At 38.0% G+C, this 24799-nt stretch overlaps 1 protein-coding gene across 2 annotated transcripts in view; it reads right to left on the reverse strand.

The window, feature by feature from the left end:
- Positions 1-9956: 9956 nt before the first annotated feature.
- CDK6 (cyclin dependent kinase 6) overlaps positions 9957-24799 on the reverse strand; it is a 131883-nt gene continuing 117040 nt past the window's right edge. For both annotated transcript variants that reach the window (XM_074897988.1, XM_074897989.1), the window contains exons 6-8: positions 16656-16706; positions 12677-12812; positions 9957-10821 (exon numbers count right to left, since the gene is read on the reverse strand). In XM_074897988.1, coding sequence (XP_074754089.1) covers positions 10675-10821; positions 12677-12812; positions 16656-16706 — 334 coding nt within the window. In that variant the 3' untranslated portion in view covers positions 9957-10674. The remainder of the gene's footprint in view (positions 10822-12676; positions 12813-16655; positions 16707-24799) is intronic.

The raw sequence follows: 24799 nt of genomic DNA on the forward strand, positions 1-24799 counted from the left end.
TCAAATATCGTGCAGATAAATGCATCTACATCTTCAGTAAACACTGACCCCATTTACTGGTGTCTTGGTGCTGTTATTAACCATGTGTCCTCACAACTACAGTCAATTACTAAAGGAAAGCCGCCTTCTGCAAATACTTTTTGTGAGCGACTATACTCACATGAGCAACCCCTCGCAGCTCTGTGGGACTGCTCAGATAAGGTACAGTATTCATGCGTTTGCATACTTGGGCCTTCAGACTGAAGAGTATCAAGCTAGTGAGGAATACAAATTCACACTGTTACACAGAAAGTAGAAGACAGACAGACAAAAGCAGCCTGTGATGCTTTCAGGAGTTATAACATTTCTAAAGTATACAGTTCAACTTCTAAGACATAATTCTGAGGGTATAATTTTTCTTTAACTAGAGCATTCAAAGATATTACACTTTTAAAGCTCTTCAAAGTAATGCAGCTAAATATTACATTAAAAATAAACCCCATATAAGATTCAATGGCAGATATAGACCACTTAAATGAAATGGATCCAATTAAATGGACCATAAATACATTAATGTGAATGCCTGGAAAGAATTTACAAAGAAATTAAAGACTGAAAGGAGAGAATAAATGGGTGCCTGTGGGCTTGGTTTCAGTGCCAAAATCATACAGCTTTGTGTAGAAAACAGATTCTATCAGAAAAATAAATAGCATCTTCATATTTTCTCTATGTTAAGGATTTAAAAATGTGGTCTTTGCTTTAACAGAAGTGACTGCCTTGCCTGTGAGAGGTGTCTGTCTAAGAGTCCTTGAGACTCTTTCAGACCCTCTTTCAATTGGAACCAGCTCTCATTCCTTACCAAAAAGCACCTCCATGACATAAACTTCTTTTGCCCACATTGCTGTGACTAAGCGGGTTGTAGGAGAGGAGTTCAGTCTCCAGGAAAAGAGATTTTGAACACTGCAGAGAATGACAGCAAGGTTATTTAACAGTGCTGAATGCAAGGAAGATGTCATGGATATTGAATTCTATTTGTTGGAATCTAAATAGAGACAAATGATTCACTTAATAGTGACCATCAGAGAGTGATCAACATTTTTAGACATGCTGGCCTGCTCTGCTTTTAAGCTGGTAAACTAGAGTAATGCTTTTCTATTCAAGTTGTTAAGCACAATAGGAAGGAGAATGGTGCTGGTGAAGGTAAAAGAAAACAAAAACAAAGCTGGAAAACCACTGGGTTGCTAGACATCTAGAGAGAAAAAGGAAAAGACCAGTCAATCTTTGCAGTCCCTTCAGTCTCTAATCTCATGACACTGCTCAGTCCTATCATGTTATGATAGGTAACTTCAGTTCAAAATATGCATGGCAATCAATACTTTCAGATGAGCACATCCCCATGGAACTTACATAAGCCACCTTTTACAGCCTCACATCCACAAACTTCTTGCCAGCATCCAATTTCTGATGTACCTGTTGGAGTTGCAACCTGTGGTTACAGCCACCTTTGCTAAAAGGGACTCCAAGACAAAGTCCCTGTAAGAAATCATGATGGATTTTGAGTCACGCTGAAAAAAGATTGAGAAGCACTTCTTATTTAACAGAGTAAGAATATAGCAGACCCAGGCTATATTTTGAACCCAGTTTTGTTTGGTTTTTTTTTCCTATCACTGATGAAGTGTGATTGTTTGAGATACATCATCATCCACTGGGAATAAAACGCTATGTCTTTTTCCACAAAACGTCCAGAATTCACAGTCATCCTTTTTGTGAAGTGAGAGAGGTTTCTTAGGGGAGTTCTTACAACACTGCTGTTTAAAATGCAAAAAAGTCATAGAAACAGTAAGCATACTGTCCCCTCTAGATCCTGGGAGGACTTTTCCTCAGGAGGATATATTGGAGGTTAAGGTCCATTTGTGCCTAGTAGTTGTGGCAGGGCTCTCTACTCGGAACTGCCATAGCAACAAGCAAAGGAATTGCCTACATGCACCTAAATTATCTTGAGAACTGGGGACTTTCATGTAAGGAAGAACTGTTTCATAGTTTCTCTGCCTCTCTCTGGGGATAGTGATCTCGGGGAAGGGAAGGAGGGTAAGCAATAGGAAGCTGGCATTGCTAGTCTTGTTAGTATCTGTTAAAAACTTCTGTATAGCAGAAGCATCACTGGCTGCTCTTGTAAACACGTACATCACAGGCACTTGCCTGGGGATCTTCTATAGTTAGTAAATAATCTTTTGAATCAAAAATTGTTTTGACTGATCAAACACATTATGTTCAATCTAATGTATTCTTTGCTTCAACCAAAAAGTGTGAAAGTAACACACATTTTGCCATATTTTACTGTAGTATTTCCCAGTTCGTAATAAGACACGAGGAAAAGCTATAGTACAAATCACTGCCTGCAGACTGTGGGGCTGCAGAATCACAAGATAGTAATTTAGCTCACAGCTTCTTAAGTGGCCATGGAGGGTCAGATACAAGTGACAGGTAACTAAGCGTCACTGCAGTGAGAGGAAGCGGGGTGCTGAAATGTTGAGGAGTAGACTCCCCAGGGTTTCTTTCACTGTTGTCACAATAGCATGATCTGGGATAAGGAAAGGACAGCTTGAGTGGCTGCATGATCTACCACTATAGGTATTTTAAAAATGCCAGAGAACTACTGTGTAGAAATAGAGGTTTCCCTTCCCTGGAATGGTGAAATTTGTCTCTGTGCAAGCCTAGTTGCTCATGCTTCATGTAAGGACCAAAATTAGCTGCTCTGTGCCAACACTTACCCAGCTACCTACACACATGGTCTAAAGACAACAAAATGCTATACAGGCCTTATTACATTTTGTATTTTTGAAGGTGGCATAACAATTGTTAATGGTAGCTCTCAGGTTAGCACAGCTCAGAAAGTTCCATTCCATCTGTACAACCTACAAAAAGACTTTTTTTTGTCATGGCAGATGGTTCTGCAGTATTACTTACACTGGATGTCGGACAGCTCTCAGGCTGGCTCCTGTGAGATGGTGAACTGCCTGGACTGATCCAGCAGAACTTGCATGCGGACAATCTTATCAAAATCCAAGTGCTCAAAAACATGCCATTTTGGATTGCCAAAGGATTTTCAGTTTGCAACAGGAGTCAGCTTGCGGTGCACAGCAATAATACATGCTAATGGACACTGCTCATGGAGAATGTACATCTCTAATGCAGCAGAGTCACAAGCAGTGTCTGCAGCTGAACTACAGGTAGTATCTGTGTGGCCAGCTTAATCTGCTCTCAAGCTGTCTCATAAGACTATTTTTTTTTTATATCTACACAGAAAAACCTCTAGCTCCTGCAAAATCTGATTTAAAAAATAGAGCTGTTGCTATGTTGAAAAACTGCACTGGAACTCATGACTTGAGTTGGCATAAGAAGTATCTGGAACTAAAATCATGTGTAAGAGTCTTGCGTTATCATCTTATGCTTATCAAAGCGAATGACAGGAGAAAACAAAACGTGGAAAAAAAGTCTTCCCCCTACACTTATACGTAACTTTTCCATATATCCAAATTCACTTGCTGAAATTGTCCTGAACTCTCCTAATCTCTGCCCATTTTCCCTATCTTTGCAGCACTTCACAATTTTCCTTCCTTATCTAGCTCCTCAAAATTGATCCTAACATTCAAGCATAGTTGGGGTTTGTTTGTTGTTTTGTTTTTTTTTTTTAAAAAGGCTGAGGATCTGCGTTACATGACATATGTATGAAACATGGAATAAGAGGAAAGGCTGCATATTGTAGAATGTTAATTACAAACTCTTTAGGAGTAATTGCATGAAGGAAGCTGGCAGCCTGTGAAAATTCATTTTCCATTCAGTGGCAGAGGCAATGCTCTTTGGCTGGGTTTAACATGAGCATGTCAATGGGAGCAAGTATCCATGTAAACACTAGAAAATGTGTTTATTTCTGGCATGTGAATGAGTTTAAGGTGCAGAAAGCTAAACAGTGTGAATACAAATTTACCTTGCTCAAAAATGGACAGCAAGCTTGAGAGCTTTACAGCATATCCATGTAGACATCACCAAACTAAATCACAAGTTAAACACTACTGGTTTTCCCTTCTCCTTTTGGTCAAATAGTATAGGTCCCTGTAGTATAAATGCACATAAAAAAGGTAGTCAGAATAAGTTCATACTTGGATGCTTTTCTTTCCTAAAAACCAACTTTTGCAACTTTGAAGGTCAGTGAAAAACTATCAGTTTCAATGCATATTTAATACAAATGGTTTGTATTTACATTTTTCACAATATAAATATGTTCCTTTTCACTTATCCCAACAATATTTTCCCAGTAGTTCCTTAAAATCTTCTCTTTAATCTTTACTGTCAGTTGTTTGGGGTTTTTTTAAAGAAGGCGGTATCTTCTGATCTTTTTTTGGAAACAGAAAATCTACTCTAGCACAATCACCCAGTATCAAAATATCCATAGCAGAATCTCTTCTTACCTTCTCTAGCTATGCAAAAGTCTAACTGACATTGGGCTGGATGATTCTAACACAGATAAAACATTTCATCTGAAGGAAAAAATGGCATATGGTTAGGGAGTTTTGTTTTATCTTAGCTGTTTTGCACAGTCTTTCAGTGAAGGCTGGAAATTTTGAATATCGCAGAAGCTCCCAAAGGACTTTATTTAAGTCAAAGCAAATCTTCCACTAACTTTGCTCACAGCAACCTTCGGCTTTTCTGCCCAGAAAGCAAAAGGCTCATCTAAACATGGTGCTGGCTAATTTCAGCTTCCACTGAACACATAAAGAACTGATGGTATCTACTTGGCCTTGCAGAATCATTTTTGAGAACGAGTTCTTATTTGATTTTCAGTTCTGTTTGGGAGCCTATCACTGTCTGAACTAAAAACATATACATAATTTTTCAGGAATATTTTTTAATGGAAAAATATATCCGTTTCAAAATTTTGAGTGTAACAGCTAAAAGATGGTTTCTGCAAGAACCTAGTAAGCCATTTTTTGTGTTATCTGTGCACACTACTCCTAAGTAGTTTTTATGGTTCTTATATTGTGTATATATTGCATATTAGCATGCAACACTTGCTAAGATTCAAACCAAAGGGAAGAAATAACACTTAGCAAAAGTGTATTTGTCAGTTTGTATGTCCACATCTTTCTTCTTTTAGTGGCCTAGTAAATTTAAATTGATGAGAAAGCTTCTTATTTTTTTACATAAATTACTGGGATTTGATGGTTACAGGGTCTGATCCAGAAACTAGAATTATATTACAGCCATTATCTAACTATTTGCAAAGCAAAGAGATATAATAAAATAAATACCTCACAAGTAAAACTCCTGTTTGAGCTTTACAGTCTGTTAGACTGTTAAAAACTGTATTCATGTTTTTTCACACCTGAACTGTACTTGCACAAAAAAAATGGATATGAAAATGAAATTTGGAAGGTGAAACATATAAAATTCCATTTACTTTTCCATAGATTGTTTCTCATTTTCTTCTTCATGGAAAGGAATCTGTATACTCCAATACTTAGTAATCAAAAAGAAGAAAAAGTGATAGCTTATTAACAGCCAGTTACTGAAGATTCAGTACATAACATGATATTATTATCTGTGAAATTAAAAATACATTTCTTAAATTTTCCTACACAACTGCAGTTTGGAAAAATGTTTTTTCTAATACACTAATTTCGAAGAAAATAATTTTACACTTTGAGAAGTGTGAAATCCTGTTAAGATCAAAAAAGAACTTGACATTTAGAAGCTGTTTTGTAGCAATAAAATAAATGTTAGGTTCCTAAGCTTGTGATCAATTCAAGCTTCAAGCATAACACAACAAAATCACTCTAATAGCCTAGTATCTTCTAATTCACATTGTATATAAAAATCAATCTATTCCTGAAACTACTGTATAAGAAAAATACTAGCAAAGTGGTTCTATAAAAGAGTTCTTAGAATAAACTTCCTCATTATTCAGCTGTGGCTTATACATGGAACATAATTTATGTGGCATTTTAAACCAAACTGTGTGGTTTATGATTCATAGACATATTTGACAACTGAGTCAGATAAGTGCTCTGAGTTTGTTGGCCAAAAGACCAAACCAGCATGTTTTCTCTTTATTTTCCATATTAAAGTTGGACTAATACCTAACATCAGAGAGAATTATATTTATAATAAAACATGCTTCTCAAAGACAGCGAGTGAACCTGTGAAAAGTAGCACAGCACAGTATTTTCTTCTTATTCACCAAAGCAACCATCGAGTGTAAAAACCATGTAAGAGTTATGATGCTGGATACCATCCCCCACAGGTAAAAGGCTCTGTACACATAGCACCAAATTTCAATATTTTGCAATCATGATGTCCTCACTTTTTGGTGTGTTTTAGGACAGAAACAACAGAGAAAGGTACTCTAACGTTTACCATTGTGGACTAATAGTCTGAAAAAACCCTGGAGTGTGGGCACAGCCTACACAGAAATATGCACAAACCCTATTTTTAGAATTTTACTTGTCACACAGAAGGCAACAAAGGTGTCTGCAAAAGTAAGAGTAAGCAAGGAGGTGCACAAAGAGATTCTTTTTTAATCATTGGTTCTGGGCTGCTTATTTTAGAAGCAACACTGGGTAATAGGGATGAAGGGGACAGTGACACTCTGTAGCTCTTAAAAATTTGGAAGAATCTTGTTGGAAATAGCACCTGTGAGTGTCACTGAAACCCCTTTCCATAAGGCAGCTGAAAGAAAAGAACCCGAGAGCTAGTGAGCATGGAGACAGGGTGAAGAGAGAAAAGGGCTGCTTTAGATGTATTGCTATGGTTCAGCAATTAGCACTTCACTAGCTGGCTTTGGTAATTTTTTTTTCCTTGGCTATTGGGTCTATTTTTCCTGCAGAACTAGGTAGTAGTGATTTTAAAAAAAAGTTGGTATGAGATAGAAATTGCTCCTTCCATTAGAACAGCCTGTTCTCTGCTGAGAGGAGCACAGTGCTTGGTTGTGGGTGCTCTAGGAGCTAAACATCTATACTTATTTTCAATATATTTTTTGCTCTTCAGCAGTTTTTAGCTGCTGTTGAACTGCTCCTATAAAACACGTATGGGCACAGTTATTTCTAAGAGGAATTTCACTCTGAATTCTTATTTAAAGGGTGTATGAAGAGTTTTCATCACAGTCTAGAACATCCATGTCAAGAAGCACTTTCTTTTTCACATACACGGTTCCTACATCCTACACATATGGCAGTAATGAGTAAAGGTACTCAAATACTAGAGCTATACCAGTAAAATAGAAAGAGCGAGGGCATGGTCTTGAGCACAGTCCCACAGTTGTCTGTACTGTCTAATTATTAGCATGATTCCTGGCATGATTTTAGCCAGTGCCAGCACTCTGCCCAGCCAGAGAACAGGCTTCCTCAGTTTAAAGTGTAAGTGAAGCCCCACAGTTTGGCCAGGAAGACTGGAACAAGAGTAAGCCTATGGCAAGTCAAATGGAATTTCTTCCTAAAGAGATTTTGAAAAGGAGGCCATTTGAAAAGCCACTGGTCCTTTGAATCTAGGCCCCTGCTACCACAAGGACCCCATTAGATAAATCTTTTCCCTAACCCTGCCAAGACAGAACTTAGATTTCTTTTTTTGTTCCTGCCATTCCCACTGGAAGGATGTTCCAGAACATGACCATGTTGCATTAGCAACCCTTCTCAAGCTGTTCTCCTGAATAACTCCATTTATAACCTGATCCTATCTTAGACAACATACAGCATGACATTGCAGAAGCTCTGCTTCTGATTCCGTAAGGCAGCCCCTGCCTTTCTCTGCTGTTCTCTGAGCTCTTTTTTTGATACTACTGACTGGGAAATACTGCTCCAGTGGTTAACTTCCTTGTGATTTCCATATTCTCATTAGTTTTTAAGCTAATACTAACCTTTGGCTTAAAATGTTCTCTTCCCTCCTTTTTGTTTTACCCTAATAATGGACTTACATTCAGCAATCATAGTCTATTCTACCCTTTGCTTTGCTAATACAAGAAGCTCTTCTAACATGGAACAGATGCACATCTCAGTCTGAGAGTTTTGAGCCTACTTTGAAAATACCCTCTCATGCCCTACATTTTCACCCTGTTAGTTGGAGAGCTCTGGGAGCTTTCCCTGACAGCTGCTGAAAAGCCACACCAGCTGAATGCCCTGATAAAGTATGTATGCTGGCTTGGCACTAGGTAAAATGTGGAATGTTTTTAAAAGTGCTAAACTGCGTAGAAAACTTTTCTATTTGCTACTGTCACAAGACTCTCCTGAATTTGTGCACTGTTTGTTGTTCTAATTAGTGTTTAAAAATGGTTAGCAAAAAATTTCATTCAGGCACATCCTTTTCTATAAATGTTAAAACCTATTCACACTCAGGTCCTTTGCCCCATGCGGGAATAGGGGTGGGACAACACCAGTGCAATGGGTTCACAATTTCCCCTTGTATGTAGGAACAGAGAGAATGACAGAGGCAAGGCCAGGATTAGAGGGTTAGCTGCCATGACCGCTCCCTGGCCTTCAGCTTGCTGCTCATAGAGCTTCCAAAATGCTTGTTATATGCATCTGTAGTATCTCTGTGGGCAGATGCTTTGTGCATGCTCTTGCCAGGCCTAATTTGCAACTTGCCTGTTCGTGCCGGTAGGTTTTGCATAGGCATCATTCTGGGCATGAAGAAAAGCACATGCCACTGCATGCATTCATGCAAGTGATCCTTTTAAAATCTGGCTTATTTAAAACAGACCTAATTTAATCATACATTGCATACTTATGTGTCTAACAGTAACAAAATCTTTATCCGAGAGACAGATAGGATCCACTCACTATCCTAGCAATGGACCATGTCCCAGACAGTGCAGATACCTGAAACAGAGCTACCAGTGAAGCTGACCACAATAGCCAGTCTATCACAGGTCTGAGAAACCTGCCAGGGAGATGGCTACAAGTTCCCATGCCACAGCTGGGAAAATTATATTGCTCAACTCACTGCTAAGGACCTGCTTCTGCCAAGCATGATGAGAATGAGAATATAATGCTGGCTCACTAACTAGACAAGATGAAATAGAGATGAGGAAGAGAGAAGCCTAAGGGTCTATCACAGGAGTAAGCAAAGCTAGCTGCCTCACTTATCATCGTTTATACTGCAATAGTGTATATTTATGGTTTTATGGTGAGGGCTAACTCGTTGGACCAATATTTTCCCCCAAGTCATATCCAGGTAAATGCACTAAAGTCATGTTAGGGAACAGCTTTTATGGATTTAAAATATCTCTTTTTTCCCAGTACAGTATTAAAAAAATAAAAGCTTCTTTTTAAAATACTGATATATATTTTAGTTAAGGTAAAAATACTAAATATAAAAATTTAATGTAATATTTAAAATAACTGTGCTATAAAGGCATGTGAATCGCTTAGTTATTTTGACATTCAATAATGGCACATCAACTCTAGTGGAGAAGCACGTGCCAGTATACCCACATGGTGGTTTAGGAGAGAAGCTCATGCATTTCTGCATAGAAAACAAGTCTGCTTAATAAATGACATCTGAGGGACTTTGAGACAGTAATGTTCATGCACTTGTGATGCATGGGGGGGTGTTGTAGGTAAGGCAGCACAATGTACAGCACACAGTTTAGCACAAATATATATCTGTGCTTATTACAGGTATTGAAATATCTGCTTCTGACCTGGAAATATCTTTTCTATTTTCCTTTTTGGCTGATTATCAGAACACGTTGAAGAAAAAAATCTGTATGGATTTTCATTGGCTCTGCTCATGTCTTTGAGCTGCATATCAGAAAATTTGGAATGCGATAAAGAAAATGTGCTTGCAGCTGTTTCCAGTGGGGAATGATGGGTTAGATGATGGTCTAGACTGTGCCTGGATTTCAACACAAACCGACCATTTGGAAACCAAAAGAGTCTTTAAAAACAGGGCTCTAGAAGTTTTTTAAAACCCTTGGTTTTTTGCAACATGCACACAAATGTAGCTAGGTAAGAACTTCTTTGTGTATGAAAAAGCTAAAAGTTGAGACATTTATTATGATCACCATTATAACTGTTATTTTTATAGAGCAGTGAAATGATAAGATAATCCATCCAAGTTCTCAAGTGGGGAAGCACCTGCACATATGCTATGAATGAACAGTAGCTGGATGTATTAATGCATGGATCAGTTAACTGCAGGTTGCAGAGATCTGATATTTCAATGCCATTCTTTAAATATCACTGTAAGAGATCACATAATAATAATAATAATAATAATAATAATAATAAAAGTACCAAATCATGCTTCAGCAGCTAGAGAGAGAGATTGCATCATGTTTTGGCAGACACTCGATCATCCTACTCCACACTGGCAGCATTCAATATTAAAAGGATAAAATGGCAGCAAAACCAGTCAGCAGCTTCTCTTCGTCTGGAGTTTTCCCAGGTAGATGATAAACAAAACCAAACCAAAACAAACATAAAGCTGCAATGGGAGCAGATCAAAGCCCTGGCCCTTGCGTTGCTCTGATGAAAGTAAACTAGATTGATTTCCTTGGAAAAATGCGTCGCAATCCCAAAAGAAAAGATAAGTGCATAACACCTCCAAATAATGATCTTCGCTAGAACAGCTATGTGGTTTGTACGGAACAGTGGCCTTGTCAGCTACACGTCTTGTTCATTTATGGTTCATCTTCAGTCAGCATTATGATGCATTCACCTGACTGGAGGTTTGGCTGGATGACATGTGAGAGTCCAGATTCTCCTTGCATTTCTCCAGATCATGGAAATATGGGTGAGAGAGGGCAACATAGGCAGATATTCTCTTGGCTGGATTGAACGCTAAGCATTTCTGTAAGAAACGAAAGTTGCTTTTAACTAAAGTGTACAGTTAACAGTGTTAACAGTGCTAACATTGCATATATACATTAATGCATGCCACCTTCAATTTATGTTCAGTATGAGACACAACAGGGTCTCAGTAGATGCTGCATGATATGATGACCATCCCTATTAAAACAAAGAGTGGGGTCACAGTATATGAATATGGCATCCCCAAAGCTAATAGAAAATAACAAGTTAGAAAACTCAGGTATTCACAGTTTAGGTAATCCCAGAATTCAGGTTTTCTTGAATTCACATGCACAGGACATATGTCTCAAAGACTGCAGGGAGCAACTATTCATGAACAAGTTCTGAATCCCCTCAGCATTCAATGCACTGTTCTTTTGTGGCTATACAAACATGGGACAGCATCATAAGGTACATATATGTTCATTCCTAGGCTCAGCATTTCTGTAGGTGTTGGGTCTTTGACTTTATATCCTTTGTATACTAATGTTTTGTGCTCAGCTTCTCCCTCTTCTTCCTAGTTGTACTTTGCTTGCCTTCTTTCCAGATCCTTATACCAGCCTTTGTCCAGCCAGCACTGAAATGTCTCCCATAGCCTTGCATTTTATGCCTTCTTCTTCTCTTTGCCTTCATTCACCTCCAAATAGTATTCTACCTACAATCCTTATCTAACCACTTTCCACTTCTGCTTTCTTTTCTTGTATCATAATTTCTATCATTTAACTTCTGAAATTTAATTCAGTCACTTCCAGTCCTACTCTCCCCTTTCATCTGTGGCTCACAGTACTCATCTCTTTGCCTAACAGGAAGCTTCCCTTCCCATCTCACCTTCTAGGCATAGATATTAGTCTTCTTCCTTCCTCCCATCATGCCTCACACTCACTGAGCTCTCTGCCATATTTTATTCCTTGTTGTTCTCAGAATCTAATTCTTGTTCCACATCTAGCTTTCATTTCCAGGCTGCCTGCAAGCACAACAGATGTGTTTCTCCTCTGTTATTTCAAGTGTCCAGATGTAGTCCAGCTTACTGTAGCTGGGAGCTGCAGCGATAAGGGCAGTGGAGGACGATCTGCTGTTCTGTAGAGATAATGTTGGCTAGAGATCGCAGTTCCTGAAGGGATGCAGCAAGTATTTCAAGAGTTGCACTGAGCCCATTCTACTGAGCCCATGTGAACTAAGACCTTTTAAAGGCTTCCAAAGAATAAGTTTAGCTAGTTTTCAACAAGCATGGCAAAAAGCAGCTGAGGTCATTCCCTATATTCCATTCCAAGGCTGAACTTCAAAGCTGGGGTTTATAACATATCTATAAAAATGATGGAAATAATGTAATTGAATTCACTGTTACCAGTTGTACCAGCACAATTTGTTTGCTTCCGTTCAGTCCTGCCATTTGTAAGAGGCATCAATCAGTGAATTCCAAATCTCAAATTTTCAGCATTCAGTAGAAGTCATGTAGATGTAATCTGCCCCTACAGTCTATTTTCTGCTTTATGCTGGGTCCACTATACCATGAAAAGTGGTAGATCAGTTTTTGTACGCATGTCAGGCTTATACTTTAAGAATGGCTGAATCAGGGGCACAACAGTGGACAGTAATGAGGATCTAAGTGTAAAGTCTAAAGATAGGTCAGATGGGTACTGACAGTTTCCTAGTCTCTAACTGTTCTCACCTCTGACACCTCTAGGGCCAAAGGTGGTGTCTTTGTGATGATGTTTCACAGACTTACATGAATTTGTCTACCTAATTTTGAGCTTTTCTTTAAGAACTCCATTAAATGGAAACATAATCTCGGCATGTTGCATGCACAGTGGCAACTATCAGTCATGTGGCTTGAAAAACAGCAAATAGAAACTCACAAGAAGCAAGTCTTTGCCCGGTTCATCAATATCTGGTACAAATTTTTCAACAGGTTGTGCGGGTCTGGAAGTGAAAGCATTTCTTGGAAGGGCAACATCATTAGGCCAGTCCTCTTCTTCTGGGAGTCCAATTACACTGTGAAAGGAAAAACGTAACATTAGGTCTGAACATTTATGCGGTCTCCCATTTATATTGATTATATTGAGTGGCAGTTATAAGTCTTTTTGTTTAAATAGGATCAATTGTACAGTAGTGCACTGATCTCTGTGAATAGAGGCTGATGAGTGTAGGTCCTCAGTATGCTTGGTAGAAATCATTCTGTGGCCAGCACAATTTTCTGGCCTAGGTCTCAATTTTCTTTTGTTGAAAAAGGGCCGAGTGCTTTGGAAGAAAGTTGCTCCGCTCTTGACTGGATGGTGCAACATATGTCGCTCCAGGATGATTAAAAGCAGTAAGTTTCAAAGGGGAATTGCATGCAAGGATCTTTATTCACAAGAATAGGGACTGTGGGTCAAGATGAGGGTAAGGCAATAAAAGGGATGTTTCATAATGCTTCAAAGCTATGTGCAGTAATTGTTGCCCAAATTTAAACAATTTATTTGCTTCACAATACAGGTTTTAAAGTCTCAATTCAGAAGTGGCATAGGACTTGAGTGTCTTTGTTTTTTTACTTTCAATTGTATTTTAGTTTCTCTTTACTCTTTAACAGAATATTTTCATTTCTTTAAATAATCTATTTCTTTATTCTTTAAATTCTAGAAGATATTTATATTTATCAAATAATCATGCTAAGATTTAAAACCCAAATAAATGAAATGGTAGGTAAATCTCCAGTGATGGATCATGTCTCATACATGTTGTGTATTAGTCTGATGCTAATATTTGTGGGGTTGAAATGCCAGTTTCTGATGGAAATTCTGGAAAGGACCATACATTACTTGTCAGGTTTCAGGGAAAATCAATTTTTACAGCTTGTAAAATAGAGAATTTTAAGGGAAATGCTGACAGGGTGAGACAAGAAGGAAAATGAAAAAATGACTGAATACTTGCGTCTGCACTAAGCCCAATGCCACTAGGGAGCAGCATTGACCTTCCTTCTTACTGAGGTTGGTAGTAAGACTGGGTGAGGCCATGGGCCAAACACTTTGATGTAAATCATAGATTATTTTAGTGAACTCAGTGAAATTATTCCACATCTACCTACATGGATTTCAGACTGTAATCTGGCTCACCTAAAATACCTCCAAAAATGAAGATGTCCTCAAAACAACAGCATGGCTATAAGAGCAAAGCAATTAAAATCTCAGGACAATTTAATTTTACTTCATATGAAGATATCACAACTCCTGGAAAATGATAAGTTAAATCTGTATGAAAAATTGAATTTTACTTTTATCACCACACATATGGTGGAGGTATGGGGCAACTACCTTGGCCATGGTGATTAAAACCATGTGATTAGCTGTCTGAGGATCTGGGCCCATATTAAATATAATACAAATAGCACTGTAGGAAGATAGGGGAGTTAAACATTTTAAATAACAATGAAGTTTAACCTGCCATTCAAATGTGTTTGGTTAGTCCCAGTTTTTTTAATGCTTGCATAAGAGAGCATGAACAGGGCAGAATAAGCACAGGCAGAGGCAAAGATAACAAAAAGAAACAAGGAGGCATCCTGTCAGACAGGTAGGGTGGACAAGACCAAGAGTGGAAAGGAGAGACATTTTTAGTTACACACTCATATAGTACTCAAGACGCTTAATATTGAATGTCTGAGTAGATGCCCTCACTCTGGTCTGGTAGCACTACCATTTCAGTGACTAAGTTTGAGAGTATCTTAGTTGAGTTTCACCTCCTGCCAAAAGTTCAGGCCTGTTCTTGAGAAACGCTGAGTACTTTACACTCCCATTGATCAAAAAGGGAGACAAGTCTGCTCAAACCATTGCAACGTTTAGCCTGAAATCTACAAGGATATCCCACACATTGATGGTGTCCTGGAAAAGCAGGAAATATGTTTTGGGCCACCTCTGAGGGATTTACCCTCAAACATCGTGGAATTTTACCTGACGCAAATCAGAACACACATGTAAAGCAAAGGTAGACCACAGCCCCGTTATCTGAAAGAATGCATCAGTCCAGATTGCATGAAAATCCCCATACTATTTTCTGTCCAAATTAGTCTACAGAGTGAGTCACTACTGTATAAAGAAACAATCCTCCTACAAGAGGAGCTATGCCTAACTGTAGAGGGTTCTCCAGCTGTGAAAACACAAAATAAACACTCTTTATATAACCCCCCCAGAACTCAAGTAAGAAACTTTTGAACTATTTAAGCAGAACTGCACAGAAGAAGCAAAACCAAACTTTAAGTAGGTACGTAATGAGGAATTTATTCTAAAATTAGCACAGCATTTTCTCTTCTTGATGAATTCTTTTCTGCACAGGTAATCTCGGCCCCTAGGGATGCAAAGATCCCCGTTGGAGGCTGCCAGTAGCAGCTATGCATTTAATTCTAGCCCAGTTAATTTTGATTTTTCCCCTTATATGTCATAAATGAATCAAAACCTTTAAAAAAATCACAGCTGTCTTTTAAAATTATAAAACATGTTGTATGTATCAAAGCTGTATTTAATAAAGCAGAATATTGTAGGATTAGAGGAGTAGCTTTGGCAGAAGAAGAAAAAGTCAATTTTAAGGACTGATTTTTCTGGATTGGGCAGGAATAGCTATTTAGCACAGGACAAATTAACCACGCAAGTGAGTCACATACACTGGTATGGTATGCAGGAAAGGGAAGTCAACTGTGTGAAATCAAGACCTGCAATTTAGGAACCTCATATTAAATAATGAAAATACTTAGAAACAGATCTGTTATGATTTAAGAACTGGAAAAATTAAAATGGTTAAACATAGAAATTAATTATTTGTTCTGTTTAAGTTCTTCTCCTTAGAGATTTTACTATCTTGTCTTTGGAATATATTCAAGAAAATAGTATTTCAGCCTTCCTCCCCCCCCTGCTATCTGTTTCTTATTTTGTCTAGTTCCTTGGATTCCTGCATCCCCTCCATATGAAAAGGGAAGACAGAAGTGCAGAGGCAAAGTGCAGAGCATTCATTCTCTGGAGTGGGACCAGCCCTATGTGGCTTTGATTTCCTAACTCCATGATATCTTTATCAGATCTTAAATTTACATGGTTTTTATGAATTGAGAAACATTCTTTGCTCTGAAGAGCTTTTACAAGAAAAATTATATAATTCTTCTTAATTATCATATGGTAATATCAATAACTTGATTTTTTGTTTTTTAACTAAGAACATATTTTGGAAGAGAATTACTTTATCTCAGAGAGTTTAGAGCCTTCCCACCTTCTCAATGTATTTGATATATCTGAAGAAGAAAACCACAAACTACTAAAATAAAGCATTAGTTCATCACCAACAAAGCACATGTTAAAATGCTGATATTCCTTCTGTTCTGTTACGTTCCTGACCAAAATAAGGACTATTAAACATTTTAACAGGCTACGCAGTATGTTTTAAAAGCTAAAATATTTTCTTCAGTACAGAATAACAGTTTTAAAGTATTCTAATGTTGTTTTCTGAAATACACAAAGAAATTACTGAAAAATAAAACTTCTGCATTTGTTTACATGAAGAGAATATCTTGGATCTGTTTAGAAATATGCATAAATAGTACATGCACATTATGTTTAAGAGATTTAAAAAGCCTGAAACAGAAGTCTCTCATAACTTCCTGATGATGGCTGTTAGTTCTGCAGAACTATATTCCATGTTGCTTTCTCCTCCCACTCTGACACAGAATACACGGAAATATCATGTTGCATACGGTAGCAATAGGAAATATGTTCTAGGAATACTTTGTTCTTGTCACATTATTGCATAAAAACATGGCAAAGAAACCTCACAGTGTTTCAGTGTTAAACAGATATTGACATAATGCAACTAGTTATTACTTACTCAAAGATTTTTCCTAGCTGATCAACATCTGAATTTCCACGGAAGAGTGGTCTGAAAGAATAAAGAAATATTTTTAGCATGTGACTTGCTTTAATTAATGTGAATTTATATTTGTCACTGACAGCTGCCAACGCAGGGTGAAAACGTGGGGTTTTTTTTGAGACCTCACTTCTGTCTCCATGTTTTATTCAGTCTGTGAGTGTACCTTTCCAGTTTCTACTAAAACTGATTAAAAAGGGGATAGATGAGACGTATTTTTAAATACGCTACTTTTGAAAATTTAATCGCATCCTTTAACATCAATGAAATAATTTCCTCTCAACTAATACTATCCTATGAATTATATCATTAAGCAGGTCAGTTTTCACTATAAATAACATACTTAAATAGCTGTTTAGAGAGACAAAGCCAGAGAAAATGTCATGCAATTCATTAAAATATCACAAAATAAAAGATTAATTATTATGGATATAAATTCTACAGTAAATTTCTTGTATATTGTATATTGGAAACATGGTCCTAGGTTTAAGGGGTCAAATAAATGATAATGGATCTATGAAGGTCTGTAAAGAATGGGGTGTGAAACGGTACAGAATTTACCTTGAAGGAGAGGAATACTTCTGCTGCATAAATAAAGATATGTTCAGGAAAGAAACAAATTAATATGCTGAATCTCCAAAGGATTTCAGAAAAAACAGCAACTAAAAATACTTTCAGAGAGTGGTACACACCTTTTCTTTCCAAAGTGCAATTTAAAATATTTCCACTCATCATTTTTAAAATACTATCCCCCCATAGTGCCTAAGTAAAATATGAAATTCAGATTTGTATTACTGTATGGCTGTATTGCTATCTTTGTGTTGAATTACTAAGGTGTGATCAACAGTGCAATTTTGTGTTTAAAGTTCCAAGACATTCCAACAGATTACTGACAGATGATTAAGGATCCAACGAAGAATGAGGGCATCTGTGAGGATCAGGCCCCAGATATTCCGTATCCTTTTGGTTCAACAAATGATAGATGACTTCAAGAAATACAATTGAGACACACTGCAAACTGGGTCAACTGATAGCCAGGCTGTCCCTCTCTTCTGGAGCACAGCTCTTGGAGTACAGGGCATCCTGTAAGCTTACAGTTATGGTTTCCAGAACTGCTCAACTAAGACACTAAGACTTGCCAAACAATGCATATTCTCATGTTTACACTGTCAGCCTTTGGTTATGGAGAAATGTCAGTTCTCATGCCTCTCTCTGATCTGATACAGAACAGCAGTGATAGCCAAAGACATCATTTCACTGCTGCTCTTCATAGGAGAAGACCTCTCCCATCTACACTGGGAGAAAAAAGAGTACTCAGCTATACTCCTTCCCCTCCCATTGCCCATATGCAGAAGCAGGTGTAGGATTTGGATCTCATTTTGCTAACCATGAGTTAGTTCTGAAAAATGGTGCTTTACATCTTGACACTCTCACATAGACTATAGAGTTCCATGTCACTGCCTATCTTGAGTTTCCACACCAAATACATTAAGTAGATCCAAAGCACTGTGACATTTCTCAGTTAGACATAATTCTGCAGAAATCTGTGCCACCAAGAAAAAGAGCAGAGCAACAACTGGAAGAGATGCTGACCATCTCTGATGAACTAAACACGCATTTTGTCTCCATGTTTGCTGTCATTCAGGTCATGTCATACCAACTTACACTGCTAACTGCTTTGCACAGGGACATTGAGAGAACAACTTCATGCAGTCTGATTTGAAACTATACGACATCAGACTGAAACTGATGGGGTAAAATGCGGCAGCCTGTTACTTGTCCGTAAAGGGCTTTATTTATTTTGATTCCGAATAAATCATAAATGATGGTATGTGCTGCTTTCTAGATATACATGATATTTACTAATTGCAGCCTCTTTGACAAGACCATTTCAACTCACACACAGAGGTTTCTGTATTTTTTTAAGCTTTAAGGTATCCAGCAATTCTGGCTTCTAAAAAAAAATCCCAAAGCCTAACTTCACTCAGACAGGAGCATTTACTTCTGCTGTAAGCTTTGAGCCTCATTTTCAAAATGGTTAGTAGGCCACAATCCTAGTATTGTTTGTGGCAGCAGACACACTGCCTATATTCCAAAGTCAGACATTATGGCACCCTTAGACGTTTTTTTGAATGACTGCTTAAAATCATTAATATACAGTTACTCTGAGTATTTAATTTTGGCTCGAGCATTAGAATATTTGGGGTCTTTAAATTAACAAAATCTACACAATCAAATAATCCTATTCATGCAAATGGAAAGCTGATTTAATGTTTTAAAATGTATGCTGAACCTTGTGTTAATGTGAAAGCTTGGCGAAGTCAGCCTTGTTCACAAATCACCTTAGGCAGTGTCATGCCAAAACAAGTATGATTCTTGGGATTTTTAAAGGAGGTTTTTCCCATCGTTGCTGCTGTCTCAGATTCACTAAGGGCTGAAGCAAGAATTTAAATTCTTTTGAATATATAATTACACAACACAAGGTGACCTTCCAACATACTTTGGTATTTCATCACAATGAAGTGTTATTAATTCATCTTTCAGCCTCCTATCCATCCCACCATCATGGCTACAACAGAATGCCAACTCCAGGTTAGGCACCACTAATGTAATGAAATTTGCCTCACGAATTTTGGCTGGAGGTTGAATTGGAATATTGGATGGATGACTGGGGAAGTAGATCCACCTAATCAGCAGCCATATGAAGATCTCGTCTCATTTTTTGGCACAGTTACTTAAGTAATGGCTTGCCAGCACTGTAAATCCAGTAACATAAAAACTTTTACCTCAGACTGATTGTTTTTTAAATTCTGTTCTTAAAGGTGGATATCAGCTCTCCCAGTACCACTGAACTGGGAGCATACACAGCAGCCACAGAAATGTAAAATTTCACCTTTGTTCTTGGTATTTTTCACTTGACTCTCTCACCCACTCACTCCCTGAGGTTTATTTATGCAAGCTCAATCCAGAAGTCCTTACTTGGGGATATGTTCTCCTCTCTGTGATGATAATCTGTGTAAGACTTGTTAGACTCTAAGAGTCTGATTTTGTAGAATTCCTTCTTTTTTCCTCGGGAAAGGCATGGAGCTGGGTTTGTCTTCTATGGCAGAGGAAGTGAGTCTGTTCTCTGACTTCAAAGAACTCCTAAAATCTGTGTGTAGGTGTGTCTCAGGAAAGTGGGATATTCCAATGGAGGTAAGGGCTATCCATGGGGATACAGTTGCCTTTTGTGTGGTTCCTTGACCCTCTCAACCCTCCCTGACTTTTGCTTGCTACAAAATTCATGCTCTGAGGGCTCCAACGCCAATCCTACTACAAAACACACACTTGAGTAGAGAAGAATATGGGATGAAAAGACTTACAGTGCACTTAAGACATTAAATTTTCCTATTTTTTCAAGAAGTCTCATGTTGTTGTGTCCCCATATTTTCCTATTTTTGTTGGTTGTTGCTTCTTTGATTTTTTAGGGAGAGGGTAAGAGGGAAATATTACAGGGAACTGGCAGGTTTCAGTCTTGTTTGATCACTCCTTCTTCGGACCTTGGAACTAGACTATTATCCATGCCCTCTGAAATCGTGCCCACTGAATGGAGGAAAACTCCCTTTATATCTAATGTAGGACCAAAATGCCTACAGATATGAAGATGAGTTGGAGGCACCATATTACTACACTCATGCTAAAATAAACTCCTACTGAGTCAATAAGCCTGTACTTTAGTTCCTGAGGTACAAAATGTGCAGCTGCACAATTCAATAGATATTAGCTATGAGTTTGTATTGTGACTATTTTCACAGGATAAATCTATCTACCTTTTTGTATGGCAGTCTGACACAAAGTTGCATATAAATCTTGGGCTGTGTGAGGAACAGTGTTGCCAGTAGGTCCAAGGAGGTGATCCTTACCCAACTCAGCACTGGTGAGGCCATACCTGGAGTACTGAGTCCAGTTCCGAGTTCCCCAGTACCAGAGAGACATGGTCATACTGGTGAGACACCACCAAAGGGCCACAAAGTTGATTAAGGGACTGAAGCATCTGACATATGAGGAAAGGCTGAGGGAACTGGGACTGTTTAGTCTAGAGAAGAGAAAGCTCAGGGGGCGATCTTCTTAACATATATATATAAGTACTTTAAGGGAGGGTGCAAAGAAGATGTAGCCAGGCCCTTTTCAGTGGTGCTCAGTGACAAGACAAGAGGCAAGGGGTACAAATGGAAGCACAGGTGGTTCCCTCTGAACATCAGGAAATACTTTTTTAATGTGAGGGTGACCAAGCACTGGCACTTCACAAAGAGATTGTGGAGCCTCCCAACTTGGAGATATTCAAAAGTCATCTGGACATGGCCCTGGGCAACCAGTTCTAGGTGTGTCTGCTTGATCAGGGGGGGTGGACCAGATGACCTCCACAGGTCCCTTCCAACCTCAATCTTTCTGTGATTCTGTGATAATGCAGAAATAAAAATACAGATCATGAAATAAGGTTGCAATGTAAAACCTCACAAATCCTGAAAAAGTTACCATCTGCTTATAGTTTAGAAGGACTTGCACCACTAATTTTCTGGCTGAAAGGCTCTCATGTTTCTATGTAGCTGAACAAATTAGATTTCACTATTCACCAACTTTAGGCTCTCTTCTCTTGACTGAAGGAATATACTCAGCTCATGTGGCTGCTTCATGCTGAGTTTCACCTTCACTGAATATTCTATGTATCTGAACTGGATATCAGTGTTTGAAAGGCTGAGTATTTTATTTTATAGACACTGTGTTTCATGTCCGTTCTACTCAGCGAAAACTGAGATATAAACACTTCCTAATCAAGTCTCCATGAAAAAATTTTTACTGGTGCATCTCCACAGACATGCCAAAGAAATTCTAAAAGTATTGTATGCAATGACAATGCAATGACACACAAGAGATAAACAAAGTTTAACTGTAAACTGGTCACATTACTTCTAGACTTTACTTTCAGTAAGCAAAATTCTAACTTTTTCATAAGAAAAGTTAGAATTTTCATACAAATCACAATGAAAGATATCGATAAGCACTGCTTTAGTCTATACTGCAGTGCAGACACAAGTTAAAAAATAGTCTAATAAAACCACATGCACTGAGGCACAGAACAAGATTTCTGCAGGTTTCTTGATAGTGGCTGATATTTTGAACCAGTTAGTGACATTCTGATTTGAAACTATCATTTAGTTATAAAACTACAGGTAAAATGGATACATGGAAGAACAGTCATGTGAAGAAAAACAGTATTGAAGAGGGAAAAAAGGTTAAGAAATTTTCTAACCAAAACATATTACAGATCTCTCACAAAAATTTTAGAGTTGGCAATACCTCCAAGGGTAGACTAGTCTTATGTCTTTCCAGATATGTAAGAAATAACTTCCAAAATAACTATCTCAATTTTTTCTGCTAGACCATTTGCTCTGTGTGCTGACAACAGCAGTTGGGAATCCCATTCCCTTCCTTGTTGTCACAGAAAACCAAGAAAGATGATCTCTTGATTACTGACTTGAATATATACAACATTCTCAGTGAAAAGTCTGTCTATTGGCAATCCACATCTACTCAGTGAAGTCATACAAGAACTCCCTAAAATGAAAAGAGCATCATGGGTGGAAAAGGTACAACTTATTTTTAGTCAAGCAGGGCTTAGTCTGGTTGAAGAGATGGCAAAGAGAAGCGTTGGGAAGAAGAGCAGCGATTTCAGAACAGGTAGCTGCTGCTTTGAGGGCAACAGACAAGATGAGGGAGGTGTTGAAAGAAAAAGTCCATGATAATTTGTCATAGTGGAGAGAAAAACATAAAGGGAAAGAATATAGCAGCAGTTCATGGAAGTGGTACAAGGAATTTTAGAAGCTGGTAACGTTGTAGTAGTTAAGTCTAGGAGTTCGTATGTCTGTGTGTATAAGAGCAACAAGGTGATGGTGAAGAAACTAAAAAAGCTAAAGCCAAGAAACATTTGCCAAGGAATCCTGCATCGAGCCATGGGAAACCTGCCAAGCTACATAGTCTGTGACTCAGAGATATATTTAAATTATGGTTTTTTTCCTTTTCATATTAAAAAATGTGAATAGCTGGCAAATAATTTTGTCAGATTCTTAGTTACTTGTTATGAAGAATTTATTTTCATTTTTAGAATTAAAACCAAGTAAAATCTAAAACTAGAATTATGAAATGACTAGAAATAACATGATCTGGACTGTCCTGTGGAAACCTTTATTCAGAGGGATTATTTCTGAACTGCTTCCTCACTCTTGTTCCCACCACTGCTTTGACAGATCCACTGGACAAATCTATGCTACAGGAATGAAAAGAAAAACTAAGGCAAGATAAAAGGAAAAAATATGTATCACTGTTTAAAGATTAAGATCATTGTCTCTTTTGATAGGTAAAATGAATACGGTACAGTATAAAACTTTACTCTGAAAACAGGCCACAGCTGACAACATTGCACGCTCTGGACAGTTACCCACTTCCAGTCACAAGTGACTTGCCTCAGCTGTTGTGCAATTCAGAGTTCTCATTTCAAATGTAACATTTTTTGTACTTCTCCCTCTTCTTTCCCTTTAATAATATCTTTGTGTGGGTGGATGCCAGACACAGCATAGGAAGAAGTTACTTCATGTAGAACTTACTATCCTTCATCATAAACTGCTCAAAACTTTTAATAAACTTATCTTCTCCTACATATAAGAAGATGACATAGATAAGCATTACAACTAAGGAAATACTCTTCAGCTACAATCTGACAGAAAACAGATCAGCCATCTTGAGTTTCTCATTTTAGTCTTTAACAGACCAATTACTTGAACTCTATCATTCTTCAAGTAGGATAGTACTGCAATTATGAGTAACATCTCTAGGATCACTGGGGCTGTGTCAGGATTAAACTATTATTAGAAACAGATCTAATACATCAAAAGAATTGCAATTATTATTATTTTTTTCTGGAGTTTCTCATGTCATCCAGTAGACAGAAGTAGATAAAGGAAAACATGTAGTTTCTGAAAAACTACTGCAAACTTCCAGTGCTGCAGCATGTTGTTTTCTCCCTGCTGCTACTTAAAATGAAGTAACTGAATTCTAAAACTAAAGATAATATTCTGTCCCCAAAATGTACATACAGTCTATTTCCTAAGAAACATATGGGATTTCTGCCTGTGCTGAGAAAGCAAGGTCCTTTCTGAGCTGTATGTAGATACAAGCCAACAAGGGAAATACCCAGCTGGTACAGCAAGCTTCTAGGACACTGTTCATGTACAGGTCCAGAGCTGCTAGAAATGTGACTGGAAGTTGCAAGCCACTGATGTGGTGCAAGAGGAGGTAAAAGGCAAAACAGAAAATAATATTAATAGGGAGAGAGAACACTAAAAAAGATTAGGCATCATTTTGGCAATCCACTGCGGGGTTAAGCTTGCTCATCAGATGTATGTTTCCTGGTGTGGGTTTTCATCATGAAAAGTTTGCACTGCTTTGCTGCAAATGATTATTTTACATGGAGATGCTGGACTTTCTGAGGGTTTTAACATACAGGTTGGCAACCTGGGAAGAGCCAGAGTTGTAAAGTGGACCAGTCACAAGAAATTTGCAGATGGATATGCATGTTCCCTTTGAATGCATAACTGAGAGGGAAACATTAGTAAAAGTGAAACCAAACAGAGGCACTGTGTAAAGCTTTATGACCAAAGCAGGGCCAGCCTACTGTGTAGATTCAGTTGTTGATTAAAAATGCAGCAAAAGGAAAGAGAAAGACCATACATGAGGGAAAATATAAGCATCTTCAAAGCTCCCTTAGGAACCTGGGAAAAGAAGATAATTTTCTGGGTGCTTAACATTTACTTGACACCTTTCACATAAGCATCATGTTTCAAGGTCTCAGGTGGCCTTGGAGCAGAATGATGGGCCTTGTCCCCCACTACTGACATAAAAGGGAGTTTTATCACAGACGTCAATGACCCCAGGATCAAGCCAAGTGAGATCTGGTTTCACAACCTCTTATAAGAAAAAAAAGGTGCTTCAACAGAAGGATACACACACAGAAACACTGACACAGACACAGACACACACACACACTTTGACCAGAATATGCTCTAACGTCG

The sequence above is a fragment of the Athene noctua genome, chromosome 2, assembly GCF_965140245.1.
Source record: "Athene noctua chromosome 2, bAthNoc1.hap1.1, whole genome shotgun sequence".
Taxonomy (NCBI): domain Eukaryota; kingdom Metazoa; phylum Chordata; class Aves; order Strigiformes; family Strigidae; genus Athene; species Athene noctua.